The sequence below is a fragment of the Heterodontus francisci genome, chromosome 14 (assembly GCF_036365525.1).
Source record: "Heterodontus francisci isolate sHetFra1 chromosome 14, sHetFra1.hap1, whole genome shotgun sequence".
Lineage (NCBI taxonomy): Eukaryota > Metazoa > Chordata > Chondrichthyes > Heterodontiformes > Heterodontidae > Heterodontus > Heterodontus francisci.
Genome location: NC_090384.1, coordinates 47,757,688 through 47,773,248, shown reverse-complemented (window position 1 = coordinate 47,773,248; position 15,561 = coordinate 47,757,688). Strand labels below are relative to the sequence as shown.

General features: G+C 44.0%; 1 protein-coding gene across 1 annotated transcript in view; it reads left to right on the top strand.

Annotated features, from left to right (window-relative positions):
• Nucleotides 1-10,840: 10,840 nt before the first annotated feature.
• The window catches only part of spty2d1 (SPT2 chromatin protein domain containing 1), a 40,075-nt gene continuing 35,354 nt past the window's right edge, over nt 10,841-15,561 (top strand). The window contains exon 1 of the mRNA XM_068046177.1: nt 10,841-10,994. Within this exon, the coding sequence (XP_067902278.1) occupies nt 10,935-10,994 (60 nt within the window). The 5' untranslated portion in view covers nt 10,841-10,934. The remainder of the gene's footprint in view (nt 10,995-15,561) is intronic.

Below are 15,561 nucleotides of genomic sequence, written 5' to 3'. Positions count from 1 at the left end.
TTGAGTCAGGAATACCCCTGTAATTTGTGTATTCATTGGTAAGTCAGGGATACCCCATTCAGGTGTGTGTGTATTGGTTATTGAGTCAGGGATAGCCCTGTAATGTGTGTGTGTTGGTTGATAAGTCAGGGGTACCCCTGTAGTTTGTGTGTATTGGTTGTTGAGTCAGGAATACACCTGTCGTCCATGTGTGTGTATTCGTTGTTGAGTCAGGAATACCCCTGTAGTCTGTGTGTGTGTATTGGCTGTTGAGTCAGGAATATCCCTGGAGTTTATGTGTGTGTCTTGGTTGTTGAGTCAGGAATACCCCTGTAGTTCACGTGTGTGCATTGGTTGTTGAGTCAGGAATACCCCTGCAGTCTATGTGTGTGTATTGGTTGATGAGTCAGAAATACCCCTGTAGTCTATGTGTGTGTATTTGTTGTTGAGTCCGGAATACCCTTGTTGTCTGTGTGTGTGTATTGGCTGTTGAGTCAGGGATAGCCCTATAATGTGTGTGTTGGTTCGTAAGTCAAGGATACCCCTGTAGTTTGTGTGTATTGGTTGTTGAGTCAGGAATACCCCTGCAATCTATATGTTTGTATTGGTTGTTGAGTCAGGAATACACCTGTGGTCTGTGTGTGTGGATTGGATGTTGAGTCAGGAATACCCCTGTACCCTTTGTGTGTGTATTGGTTGTTGAGTCAGGAATACCCCTGTAGCCTGTGTGTGTATTGGTTGTTGAGTCAGGAATAACCCTGTAGCCTGTGTGTGTATTGGTTGTTGAGTCAGGAATACCCCTGTACCCTTTGTGTGTGTATTGGTTGTTGAGTCAGGAATACCCCTGTAGTCTGTGTGTGTATATTGGTTGTTGAGTCAGGTATACCCCTGCAGTCTATGTGTGTGTATTGGTTGATGAGTCAGAAATACCCCTGTAGTCTATGTGTGTGTATTGGTTGTTGAGTCAGGAATACCCCTGCAGTCTGCGTGTATGTATTGGTTGTTGAGTCAGGAATACCCCTGTAGTTTATGTGTGTGTCTTGGTTGTTGAGTCAGGAATACCCCTGTAGTTTATGTATGTGCATTGGTTGATGAGTCAGAAATACCCCTGTAGTCTATGTGTGTGTATTGGTTGTTGAGTCAGGAATACCCCTGTAGCCTATGTGTGTGTATTGGATGTTGAGTCAGGAATACCCCTGTAGTCTTTGTGTGTGTATTTGTTGTTGAGTCCGGAATACCCCTGTAATATGTGTATTCATTGGTAAGTCAGGGATACCCCATTCAGGTGTGTGTGTGTTGGCTGTTGAGTCTGGGATAGCCCTGTAATGTGTGTGTGTTGGCTCGTAAGTCAAGGATACCCCTGTAGTTTGTGTGTATTGGTTGTTGAGTCAGGAATACCCCTGCAATCTATATGTTTGTATTGGTTGTTGAGTCAGGAATACACCTGTGGTCTGTGTGTGTGGATTGGATGTTGATTCAGGAATACCCCTGTACCCTTTGTGTGTGTATTGGTTGTTGAGTCAGGAATACCCCTGTAGCCTGTGTGTGTATTGGTTGTTGAGTCAGGAATAACCCTGTAGCCTGTGTGTGTATTGGTTGTTGAGTCAGGAATACCCCTGTACCCTTTGTGTGTGTATTGGTTGTTGAGTCAGGAATACCCCTGTAGTCTGTGTGTGTATATTGGTTGTTGAGTCAGGAATACCCCTGCAGTCTATGTGTGTGTATTGGCTGATGAGTCAGAAATACCCCTGTAGTCTATGTGTGTGTATTGGTTGTTGAGTCAGGAATACCCCTGCAGTCTGCGTGTATGTATTGGTTGTTGAGTCAGGAATACCCCTGTAGTTTATGTGTGTGTCTTGGTTGTTGAGTCAGGAATACCCCTGTAGTTTATGTATGTGCATTGGTTGATGAGTCAGAAATACCCCTGTAGTCTATGTGTGTGTATTGGTTGTTGAGTCAGGAATACCCCTGTAGCCTATGTGTGTGTATTGGATGTTGAGTCAGGAATACCCCTGTAGTCTTTGTGTGTGTATTTGTTGTTGAGTCCGGAATACCCCTGTAATATGTGTATTCATTGGTAAGTCAGGGATACCCCATTCAGGTGTGTGTGTGTTGGCTGTTGAGTCTGGGATAGCCCTGTAATGTGTGTGTGTTGGCTCGTAAGTCAAGGATACCCCTGTAGTTTGTGTGTATTGGTTGTTGAGTCAGGAATACCCCTTGTAGTCCATGTGTGTGTATTGGATGTTGAGTCAGGAATACCCCTGTAGTCTTTGTGTGTGTCTTGGATGTTGAGTCAGGAATACCCCTGGAGTTTATGTGTGTGTCTTGGTTGTTGAGTCAGGAATATCCCTGCAGTTCATGTGTGTGCATTGGTTGTTGAGTCAGGAATACCCCTGCAGTCTATGTGTGTGTATTGGTTGATGAGTCAGAAATACCCCTGTAGTCTATGTGTGTGTATTGGATGTTGAGTCAGGAATACCCCTGTAGTCTTTGTGTGTGTATTTGTTGTTGAGTCCGGAATACCCTTGTTGTCTGTGTGTGTGTATTGGCTGTTGAGTCAGGGATAGCCCTATAATGTGTGTGTTGGTTCGTAAGTCAAGGATACCCCTGTAGTTTGTGCGTATTGGTTGTTGAGTCAGGAATACCCCTGCAATCTATATGTTTGTATTGGTTGTTGAGTCAGGAATACACCTGTGGTCTGTGTGTGTGGATTGGATGTTGAGTCAGGAATACCCCTGTACCCTTTGTGTGTGTATTGGTTGTTGAGTCAGGAATACCCCTGTAGCCTGTGTGTGTATTGGTTGTTGAGTCAGGAATACCCCTGTACCCTTTGTGTGTGTATTGGTTGTTGAGTCAGGAATACCCCTGTAGTCTGTGTGTGTATATTGGTTGTTGAGTCAGGAATACCCCTGCAGTCTATGTGTGTGTATTGGTTGATGAGTCAGAAATACCCCTGTAGTCTATGTGTGTGTATTGGTTGTTGAGTCAGGAATACCCCTGCAGTCTGCGTGTATGTATTGGTTGTTGAGTCAGGAATACCCCTGTAGTTTATGTGTGTGTCTTGGTTGTTGTGTCAGGAATACCCCTGTAGTTTATGTATGTGCATTGGTTGATGAGTCAGAAATACCCCTGTAGTCTATGTGTGTGTATTGGTTGTTGAGTCAGGAATACCCCTGTAGCCTATGTGTGTGTATTGGATGTTGAGTCAGGAATACCCCTGTAGTCTTTGTGTGTGTATTTTTTGTTGAGTCCGGAATACCCTTGTTGTCTGTGTGTGTGTATTGGCTGTTGAGTCAGGAATACCCCTGTATCATTTGTGTGTGTATTGGTTGTTGAGTCAGGAATACCCCTGTAGCCTGTGTGTGTATTGGTTGTTGAGTCAGGAATAACCCTGTAGCCTGTGTGTGTATTGGTTGTTGAGTCAGAAATACCCCTGTAGTCTATGTGTGTGTATTTGTTGTTGAGTCCGGAATACCCTTGTTGTCTGTGTGTGTGTATTGGCTGTTGAGTCAGGGATAGCCCTATAATGTGTGTGTTGGTTCGTAAGTCAAGGATACCCCTGTAGTTTGTGTGTATTGGTTGTTGAGTCAGCAATACCCCTGCAATCTATATGTTTGTATTGGTTGTTGAGTCAGGAATACACCTGCAGTCTGTGTGTGTGGATTGGATGTTGAGTCAGGAATACCCCTGTATCATTTGTGTGTGTATTGGTTGTTGAGTCAGGAATACCCCTGTAGCCTGTGTGTGTATTGGTTGTTGAGTCAGGAATAACCCTGTAGCCTGTGTGTGTATTGGTTGTTGAGTCAGGAATACCGCTGTACCCTTTGTGTGTGTATTGGTTGTTGAGTCAGGAATACCCATGTAGTCTGTGTGTGTATATTGGTTGTTGAGTCAGGAATACTCCTGCAGTCTATGTGTGTGTATTGGTTGATGAGTCAGAAATACCCCTGTAGTCTATGTGTGTGTATTGGTTGTTGAGTCAGGAATACCCCTGCAGTCTGCGTGTATGTATTGGTTGTTGAGTCAGGAATACCCCTGTAGCCTATGTGTGTGTATTGGCTGTTGAGTCAGGAATACCACTGTAATATGTGTATTCATTGTTAAGTCAGGGATACCCCATTCAGATGTGTGTGTATTGGCTGTTGAGTCAGGGATAGCCCTATAATGTGTGTGTTGGTTCGTAAGTCAAGGATACCCCTGTAGTTTGTGTGTATTGGTTGCTGAGTCAGGAATACACCTGTAGTCTGTGTGTGTGGATTGGATGTTGAGTCAGGAATACCCCTGTAGCCTGTGTGTGTGTATTGGTTGTTGAGTCAGGAATACCCCTGCAGTCTATGTGTGTGTATTGGTTGATGAGTCAGAAATACCCCTGTAGTCTATGTGTGTGTATTGGTTGTTGAGTTAGGAATACCCCTGCAGTCTGCGTGTATGTATTGGTTGTTGAGTCAGGAATACCCCTGTAGTTTATGTGTGTGTCTTGGTTGTTGAGTCAGGAATACCCCTGTAGTTTATGTGTGTGCATTGGTTGATGAGTCAGAAATACCCCTGTAGTCTTTGTGTGTGTATTTGTTGTTGAGTCCGGAATACCCTTGTTGTCTGTGTGTGTGTATTGGCTGTTGAGTCAGGGATAGCCCTGTAATGTGTGAGTTGGTTCGTAAGTCAAGGATACCCCTGTAGTTTGTGTGTATTGGTTGTTGAGTCAGCAATACCCCTGCAATCTATATGTTTGTATTGGTTGTTGAGTCAGGAATACACCTGCAGTCTGTGTGTGTGGATTGGATGTTGAGTCAGGAATACCCCTGTATCATTTGTGTGTGTATTGGTTGTTGAGTCAGGAATACCCCTGTAGCCTGTGTGTGTATTGGTTGTTGAGTCAGGAATACCGCTGTACCCTTTGTGTGTGTATTGGTTGTTGAGTCAGGAATACCCCTGTAGTCTGTGTGTGTATATTGGTTGTTGAGTCAGGAATACCCCAGCAGTCTATGTGTGTGTATTGGTTGATGAGTCAGAAATACCCCGGTAGTCTATGTGTGTGTATTGGTTGTTGAGTCAGGAATACCCCTGCAGTCTGCGTGTATGTATTGGTTGTTGAGTCAGGAATACCCCTGTAGCCTATGTGTGTGTATTGGATGTTGAGTCAGGAATACCCCTGTAGTCTTTGTGTGTGTATTTGTTGTTGAGTCCGGAATACCCTTGTTGTCTGTGTGTGTGTATTGGCTGTTGAGTCAGGGATAGCCCTATAATGTGTGTGTTGGTTCGTAAGTCAAGGATACCCCTGGAGTTTGTGTGTATTGGTTGTTGAGTCAGCAATACCCCTGCAATCTATATGTTTGTATTGGTTGTTGAGTCAGGAATACCCCTGTAGCCTATGTGTGTTTATTGGATGTTGAGTCAGGAATACACCTGTAGTCTTTGTGTGTGTATTTGTTGCTGAGTCCGGAATACCCCTGTAGCCTGTGTGTGTATTGGTTGTTGAGTCAGGAATACCCCTGTAGCCTGTGTGTGTATTGGTTGTTGAGTCCGGAATACCCCTGTATCCTTTGTGTGTGTGTATTGGTTGTTGAGCCAGGAATACCCCTGTAGCCTGTGTGTGTGTATTGGTTGTTAAGTCAGGAATACCCCTGTATCCTTTGTGTGTCTATTGGTTGTTGAGTCAGGAATACACCTGCAGTCTGTGTGTGTATATTGGTTGTTGAGTCAGGAATACCCCTGTACCCTTTGTGTACGTATTGGTTGTTGAGTCAGGAATACCCCTGTAGCCTGTGTGTGTATTGGTTGTTGAGTCAGGAATACCCCTGTAGCCTGTGTTTGTATTGGTTATTGAGTTAGGAATACCCCTGTAGCCTGTGTGTGTATTGGTTGTTGAGTCAGGAATACCCCTGTATCCTTTGTGTGTGTGTATTGGTTGTTGAGCCAGGAATACCCCTGCAGCCTGTGTGTGTATATTGGTTGTTGAGTCAGGAATACCCCTGTAGCCTGTGTGTGTATATTGGTTGTTAAGTCAGGAATACCCCTGTATTCTTTGTGTGTCTATTGGTTGTTGAGTCAGGAATATCCCTGTAGCCTGTGTGTCTATTGGTTGTTGAGTCCGGAATACCCCTGTATCCTTTGTGTGTGTATTGGTTGTTGAGTCAGGAATACCCCTGTAGCCTGTGTGTGTATTGGTTGTTGAGTCAGGAATACCCCTGTAGCTGTGTGTGTCTATTGGTTGTTGAGTCAGGAATACCCCTGCAGCCTGTGTGTGTATTGGTTGTTAAGTCAGGAATACCCCTGTAGCCTGTGTGTGTATTGGTTGTTGAGTCAGGAATACCCCTGTATCCTTTGTGTGTGTGTATTGGTTGTTGAGCCAGGAATACCCCTGCAGCCTGTGTGTGTATATTGGTTGTTGAGTCAGGAATACCCCTGTAGCCTGTGTGTGTATTGGTTGTTGAGTCAGGAATACCTCTGTATCCTTTGTGTGTGTATTGGTTGTTGAGTCACGAATACCCCTGTGTCCTTTGTGTGTGTATTGGTTGTTGAGTCAGGAATACCCCTGTAGCCTGTGTGTGTATTGGTTGTTGAGTCAGGAATACCCCTGTAGCCTGTGTGTGTCTATTGGTTGTTGAGTCAGGAATACCCCTGTAGCCTGTGTGTGTATTGGTTGTTGAGTCAGGAATACCCCTGTAGCCTGTGTGTGTATTGGTTGTTGAGTCAGGAATACCCCTGTATCCTTTGTGTGTGTGTATTGGTTGTTGAGCCAGGAATACCCCTGCAGCCTGTGTGTGTATATTGGTTGTTGAGTCAGGAATACCCCTGTAGCCTGTGTGTGTATATTGGTTGTTGAGTCAGGAATACCCCTGTATCCTTTGTGTGTCTATTGGTTGTTGAGTCAGGAATACCCCTGTTGCCTGTGTGTGTATTGGTTGTTGAGTCAGGAATACCTCTGTATCCTTTGTGTGTGTATTGGTTGTTGAGTCACGAATACCCCTGTGTCCTTTGTGTGTGTATTGGTTGTTGAGTCAGGAATACCCCTGCAGCCTGTGTGTGTATATTGGTTGTTGAGTCAGGAATACCCCTGTAGCCTGTGTGTGTATATTGGTTGTTGAGTCAGGAATACCCCTGTCGCCTGTGTGTGTATTGGTTGTTGAGTCAGGAATACCCCTGTAGCCTGTGTGTGTCTATTGGTTGTTGAGTCAGGAATACCCCTGCAGCCTGTGTGTGTATTGGTTGTTGAGTCAGGAATACCCCTGTAGCCTGTGTGTGTATTGGTTGTTGAGTCAGGAATACCCCTGTAGCCTGTGTGTGTATATTGGTTATTGAGTCAGGAATACCCCTGAATCCTTTGTGTGTCTATTGGTTGTTGAGTCAGGAATACTCCTGTTGCCTGTGTGTGTATTGGTTGTTGAGTCAGGAATACCTCTGTATCCTTTGTGTGTGTATTGGTTGTTGAGTCACGAATACCCCTGTGTCCTTTGTGTGTGTATTGGTTGTTGAGTCAGGAATACCCCTGTAGCCTGTGTGTGTATTGGTTGTTGAGTCAGGAATACCCCTGTAGCCTGTGTGTGTCTATTGGTTGTTGAGTCAGGAATACCCCTGTAGCCTGTGTGTGTATTGGTTGTTGAGTCAGGAATACCCCTGTAGCCTGTGTGTGTATTGGTTGTTGAGTCAGGAATACCCCTGTATCCTTTGTGTGTGTGTATTGGTTGTTGAGCCAGGAATACCCCTGCAGCCTGTGTGTGTATATTGGTTGTTGAGTCAGGAATAGCCCTGTAGCCTGTGTGTGTATATTGGTTGTTGAGTCAGGAATACCCCTGTATCCTGTGTGTGTATATTGGTTGTTGAGTCAGGAATACCCCTGTTGCCTGTGTGTGTATTGGTTGTTGAGTCAGGAATACCTCTGTATCCTTTGTGTGTGTATTGGTTGTTGAGTCACGAATACCCCTGTGTCCTTTGTGTGTGTATTGGTTGTTGAGTCAGGAATACCCCTGCAGCCTGTGTGTGTATATTGGTTGTTGAGTCAGGAATAGCCCTGTAGCCTGTGTGTGTATATTGGTTGTTGAGTCAGGAATACCCCTGCAGCCTGTGTGTGTATATTGGTTGTTGAGTCAGGAATACCCCTGCAGCCTGTGTGTGTATATTGGTTGTTGAGTCAGGAATACCCCTGTATCCTTTGTGTGTGTATTGGTTGTTGAGTCAGGAATACCCCTGCAGCCTGTGTGTGTATATTGGTTGTTGAGTCAGGAATACCCCTGTATCCTTTGTGTGTGTATTGGTTGTTGAGTCAGGAATACCCCTGCAGCCTGTGTGTGTATATTGGTTGTTGAGTCAGGAATACCCCTGTATCCTTTGTGTGTGTATTGGTTGTTGAGTCAGGAATACCCCTGTATCCTTTGTGTGTGTATTGGTTGTTGAGTCAGGAATACCCCTGTAGCTGTGTGTGTCTATTGGTTGTTGAGTCAGGAATACCCCTGCAGCCTGTGTGTGTATTGGTTGTTAAGTCAGGAATACCCCTGTAGCCTGTGTGTGTATTGGTTGTTGAGTCAGGAATACCCCTGTATCCTTTGTGTGTGTGTATTGGTTGTTGAGCCAGGAATACCCCTGCAGCCTGTGTGTGTATATTGGTTGTTGAGTCAGGAATACCCCTGTAGCCTGTGTGTGTATTGGTTGTTGAGTCAGGAATACCTCTGTATCCTTTGTGTGTGTATTGGTTGTTGAGTCACGAATACCCCTGTGTCCTTTGTGTGTGTATTGGTTGTTGAGTCAGGAATACCCCTGTAGCCTGTGTGTGTATTGGTTGTTGAGTCAGGAATACCCCTGTAGCCTGTGTGTGTCTATTGGTTGTTGAGTCAGGAATACCCCTGTAGCCTGTGTGTGTATTGGTTGTTGAGTCAGGAATCCCCCTGTAGCCTGTGTGTGTATTGGTTGTTGAGTCAGGAATACCCCTGTATCCTTTGTGTGTGTGTATTGGTTGTTGAGCCAGGAATACCCCTGCAGCCTGTGTGTGTATATTGGTTGTTGAGTCAGGAATACCCCTGTAGCCTGTGTGTGTATATTGGTTGTTGAGTCAGGAATACCCCTGTATCCTTTGTGTGTCTATTGGTTGTTGAGTCAGGAATACCCCTGTTGCCTGTGTGTGTATTGGTTGTTGAGTCAGGAATACCTCTGTATCCTTTGTGTGTGTATTGGTTGTTGAGTCACGAATACCCCTGTGTCCTTTGTGTGTGTATTGGTTGTTGAGTCAGGAATACCCCTGCAGCCTGTGTGTGTATATTGGTTGTTGAGTCAGGAATACCCCTGTAGCCTGTGTGTGTATATTGGTTGTTGAGTCAGGAATACCCCTGTCGCCTGTGTGTGTATTGGTTGTTGAGTCAGGAATACCCCTGTAGCCTGTGTGTGTCTATTGGTTGTTGAGTCAGGAATACCCCTGCTGCCTGTGTGTGTATTGGTTGTTGAGTCAGGAATACCCCTGTAGCCTGTGTGTGTATTGGTTGTTGAGTCAGGAATACCCCTGTATCCTTTGTGTGTGTGTATTGGTTGTTGAGCCAGGAATACCCCTGCAGCCTGTGTGTGTATATTGGTTGTTGAGTCAGGAATACCCCTGTAGCCTGTGTGTGTATATTGGTTATTGAGTCAGGAATACCCCTGAATCCTTTGTGTGTCTATTGGTTGTTGAGTCAGGAATACTCCTGTTGCCTGTGTGTGTATTGGTTGTTGAGTCAGGAATACCTCTGTATCCTTTGTGTGTGTATTGGTTGTTGAGTCACGAATACCCCTGTGTCCTTTGTGTGTGTATTGGTTGTTGAGTCAGGAATACCCCTGTAGCCTGTGTGTGTATTGGTTGTTGAGTCAGGAATACCCCTGTAGCCTGTGTGTGTCTATTGGTTGTTGAGTCAGGAATACCCCTGTAGCCTGTGTGTGTATTGGTTGTTGAGTCAGGAATACCCCTGTAGCCTGTGTGTGTATTGGTTGTTGAGTCAGGAATACCCCTGTATCCTTTGTGTGTGTGTATTGGTTGTTGAGCCAGGAATACCCCTGCAGCCTGTGTGTGTATATTGGTTGTTGAGTCAGGAATAGCCCTGTAGCCTGTGTGTGTATATTGGTTGTTGAGTCAGGAATACCCCTGTATCCTGTGTGTGTATATTGGTTGTTGAGTCAGGAATACCCCTGTTGCCTGTGTGTGTATTGGTTGTTGAGTCAGGAATACCTCTGTATCCTTTGTGTGTGTATTGGTTGTTGAGTCACGAATACCCCTGTGTCCTTTGTGTGTGTATTGGTTGTTGAGTCAGGAATACCCCTGCAGCCTGTGTGTGTATATTGGTTGTTGAGTCAGGAATAGCCCTGTAGCCTGTGTGTGTATATTGGTTGTTGAGTCAGGAATACCCCTGCAGCCTGTGTGTGTATATTGGTTGTTGAGTCAGGAATACCCCTGCAGCCTGTGTGTGTATATTGGTTGTTGAGTCAGGAATACCCCTGTATCCTTTGTGTGTGTATTGGTTGTTGAGTCAGGAATACCCCTGCAGCCTGTGTGTGTATATTGGTTGTTGAGTCAGGAATACCCCTGTATCCTTTGTGTGTGTATTGGTTGTTGAGTCAGGAATACCCCTGCAGCCTGTGTGTGTATATTGGTTGTTGAGTCAGGAATACCCCTGTATCCTTTGTGTGTGTATTGGTTGTTGAGTCAGGAATACCCCTGTATCCTTTGTGTGTGTGAATTGGTTGTTGAGTCAGGAATACCCCTGTAGCCTGTGTGTGTATATTGGTTGTTGAGTCAGGAATACCCCTGTAGCCTATGTGATTGTATTGGTTGCCGCTTGCTTCTTTTGGCGGAGCGTAGCACTTAGTGACGTCACAGACGGGAAATTACTTCCTGCCACATGATCGCGCGAGGGGCCGGAAGTGAGGATATTGTCTTGCGAAGTGTGAGTTGGATCTTGAGCTGCTGCTTTTGTAACTGGTGTTGAATAGGAGTCGGCGCCATGGACTTCAGGAGCATTCTCAGTAAAGCATCCGAAAACCGCGGCGATGTCGAGCTCAAGGTAAGTGGTAGCCGCGAACCCTTTAAATACCCAGAGTCGGGCCTGGGGAGAGTTACATTACACCCTTCAAATACCCCAACACCCAGAGTTGGGTCTGGGGAGAGTCACATTACAGCCTTTAAATACCCCAACACCCAGAGTTAGGCCTGGGGAGACTTACATTACAGACTTTAAATACCCCAATACCCAGAGTTAGGCCTGGGGAGAGTCACATTACAGCCTTTAAATACCCCAACACCCAGAGTTGGGCCTGGGGAGACTTACATTACAGCCTTTAAATACCCCAACACCCAGAGTTGGGCCTGGGGAGAGTTACATTACAGCCTTTAAATACCCCAACACCCAGAGTTGGGCCTGGGGAGAGTTACATTACAGCCTTTAAATACCCCAACACCCAGAGTTGGGCCTGGGGAGAGTTACATTACAGCCTTTAAATACCCCAACACCCAGAGTTGGGCCTGGGGAGAGTTACATTACAGCCTTTAAATACCCCAACACCCAGAGTTGGGCCTGGGGACAGTTACCTTCTCCTCCAACCAATCCCTGACCCCATCGTCCTTGCGAACTAATGCCTCTTCTCCAAACTCTCTTTCCTCTCCGAAGTCCTTGATCTTGTTACTGCCCAAATCTATGCCCATTTTTCCCAGAAATCCACATTTGAATCCCTTCAATCAGGTTTCTGGCTCTGCTACTGTATTATCAACTTTTTTCAACGTCACAAATGACCATCCTATATGACTGTGACAAGGTCAGCTGTCCTTGTCCTGTCTGCAGCCTTTAACACAGTTGACTGCACAGCCCCTCTGCCGTCTCCACGTGTGACTAGTCTCACCTGGTTCCATTCTTATTTATCTAATCGTAGCCAGAATATCACTTGTGATGGCTTCTCTTTCCGCTCCCATACCGTTAATTCTGGTGTTCCCTGAGCATCTGCTCTTGACTCTTTCTGTTTATCATCTTCTTGCTGCCCTTGGACATAATCTGAAAGCACAGCTTTAGTTTTCATGTGTACACTGATGTCACACAGCTCTACCTCACCACCAACACTCTCGTCTCCTCCACTGTGGCTTAATTATTTGACTGCTTAGCCAGCATTCAGTACAGAATGAGAAGTAATTTCCTCCAGTTAAATATTGGGAAGACTGAAGCTGTTGTTTTCGGTCCCTACTGCAAACTCTGTCCTTAGTTACTGACTTCATCCCTCTCCCTGACAACAGTCTGAGACAAAACCAGTTTGTTCACCATCTTGGTGTCATATTTGATCCCAAGTTGAGATCCCGACCACGTATTCGTTCCATCACTAAGACCTCCCATTTCCACCTCCGTAACTTCGCCCCGTCTCAGCTCATCTGCTGCTGAAACCCTCATTCATGCCTTTGTTATCTTTAAATTTGACTTCCAATGCACTCTTGGCCAGTCTTCCACATTCTACCCTCTGTAAACTTGAGGTCATCCAAAACTGCTACTGTCATTAAGTGCAGTTGTATATTGCTCAGATATTGGAGGTTGGTTTGTATCCTCTCAATACACTGAAGTACACAACAATTTGCATTTAACTTTGAGTCCTGGTGAGGCAGATGGCTACTGTGACTTGCGGGGTAGTGGTGTTCATCTCCCAAATGACCGCAATCGTGTTTTGTTTAAAATGATGAATTAACCTCAGTGTTTTTAGGGTCAAATAAACTGACAAAAGACAGGTTTTTTTTGTAGGTTTTAAAGCAGAAGATTAACTATTGAATAATCTTTCCCTGAAATGTTCGTAACACCACTCTTGCTTGCATTCACTCCACATGCACACTCGAGATTATAGATCGAAAGTAATGGGTAAGAGATCAAGGTGTGGTAGGTACTCGTAGTTTGAAGTAAACCTGTTGAATATTCCAAGTAGGGCAGTCTCTTTTAAAGATGCAGGCCTGGGTGTTTGTAGTCTTGAATTTGTTGAGGTATTGTAGATTTCTTGTGGTTAAGATTTCAGACTGGAGGTGGCAGCCACTTTTAGTTCTCTGCTGCAGCAAGTTGAAGTGTAGAATTAGCAGGGTCTCTTGTTTAGGCTGGATCTTTCCACAGCCCCTGGCTGGATTGCCATCTGTGAGGTTGCTGTGATCTCTCCCTCTCTCCAGAAGGTTGACTTTTAAGGTAAAAATTCATCTTATTTGCATTTTTGCTATTTGACACATGACCTTCTCCCCTGGTGTGACTACATAATGGAGCAGGATGTGGAATCTATGGCTCTCTGGGTGTTATTTTGTTGTGATGTGACTACTTCACACCTTATTTGTCTCCGAAGAAATCCATTCAATTTAGCAATATCTGTGGCTGGTCTCAGGATGGGTGTAGTCTGGAAAATATCCTTTTGTCCTTTGGAAACAGTGAGGCAGTTTGAATACACAGGCCAGGTCATCTGACCTTCGGCAGCCATCTTGCAGCATTTAGTCCACTTTGTTTTAAGGAAAAGTCAATTTCAAAATGCCCACATTGAATAAAGCTTGTATCTTAAAAGTAGGAAAATTATATGTCTTTACTGGGCATGACAGACTGTAGGACATATAACCTGTACACAGCCCTGAGAATCAAACTGTTAACTGTGTAATTTGTACTAAATCTGTTTTCCACATTGAACTGGGTGCAAGTGAATGATGCACGAAATAGCACTTTAGAAGCTGCTTCCAACAAATGCCATAGAAATTCATTATGCATGTAGTGTACATATAATTCAGACCTATTCAGGTGAAGTATGAGATAGAAATACATTTTTATATTTAAAGTAAATGTATATTTTCAGTAGTTTATTTGTAAGACATATTTTGGACAAGTGACAGTTGGAACAGAATGATTGATACCACACATTGTACACAACTTAGAGTCTCTCATTGAACTGACACGAGGAGAGTGTCACAAAAGATATGACCTACCTGGTTGTTATCTTTTCTCCTCTTTAACGTTGTATCTGATGTGGAGGTGCTCTGTGCATACCTACTGCAGGTGCAAACCGTAACACATTTTTTTTTTTTAGAGATACAGCATTGAAACAGGCCCTTCGGCCCACCGAGTCTGTGCCGACCATTAACCACCCACTTATACTAATCCTACACTAATCCCATATTCCTACCACATCCCCACCTGTCCCTATATTTCCCTACCACCTACCTATTTAAACAGATATTTGAGTAAAGGGTTACATTCCTTAGTTTAATGTCTTATTGCAGCACTCCCACAAAACTGCACTAAAGCATCAATCCAAATGATGTGCAGAAATCCTGGAGTTGGGACTTGTGTTACTATCTTTGGATTCTACAAGAGTGCTGCCACCTGTGCCAAACTGTTACTGAGCATGTTAAAGTTAATGTTGGCACATCTTCTTTGGTTATTACGCTGTGCAATGCCTTGTATTTTTATGGTCTGTTTGTGAAGTTGTATTTTGTAATTAGTGAATCCAGCTTCATTGTGACTGAGTTGCAAAGGTTTGTAGCACATCTGATAATCAACAGATATTATGGTGCTGTATCACTTGTGCCTACCTGAATGCAAGTATGAATGCTGCCCTCTGACTAGTCACTTTTCCATCTATTGAGTCAAAGGGCAGTCAGCTTATTTATAACGGTCAAAGACTAGAAAACAAAAACATCTAACTGCATTTTGAACCCACCTAATATCTTGAATTTTATGTTGCCTGGCAGATTATACCAAGCATTACTGAGTGAAATGGTTATTTCTAATGTTATAAATAGATTTTTCACTTTTGTATTTATGTTCTACTAGCCTGATATACCTTGACGTAACCTACATTTATCCTATCTATACCATTTCATCTTTTAATGCTTTAGTAAGGTTCCTTTTAAATCTTCCTGAAGTAAACCTTTTGTCAGTGAAAGAAATTGAATTTAATTGAAGTTGATTTATCCCCATTACACTTGAGATCCCCCTCCAATGCATAAACAGCAACAGTTTCTATTTTTGTAGTCCCCTTAGATGTGTAGTGACCAGAATTGAACACAAGTGTACTCCAGGTGTGGTATGACCCCAGAGCATTTCAGTTGACAGAAAACATATTACAGCAAGTTGCCTGAGTTGTTCAGAATTTTAAAAAATATCCCTTTACATCAAAGGCTTTTCTGTAGGGATGCTAGATACAAGGTATTTTTACTGAGGCAATGCAAAAAAGATTTTATCTTGGGAAGTTGCCTTGCTTTCTGGCACCATTGGTAAAAGTGCAGTTTTAATGGTGTGTGATACTGCTATGAATGGCATGTCTGTGGACTCTGTACAATGCTGTCCACTCACTCCCTACTAATAATTGCCAGGTTGATAAGTTTTAAGGCTATTGGTATGTCAAATTAATTTTCTAAAAGTTTTGTTTCATTGTACACAGGGCTTCAGTTTGGTTTTTAGCATTTTTGCACGCAGTAGTTCTTTACGTAATGGCAGTATCCAGAATTTCCAGTAACAGGAGGAGGTGTAGATTAAAAAGTGCTATAAACCTCAGGAGTCAAAAATGTGAAATCCGAATCTGTGTTATGTGTAAACTTGTTTTTAGTTATGAAAACTAAGTGCATCGTAGGCAACGCTA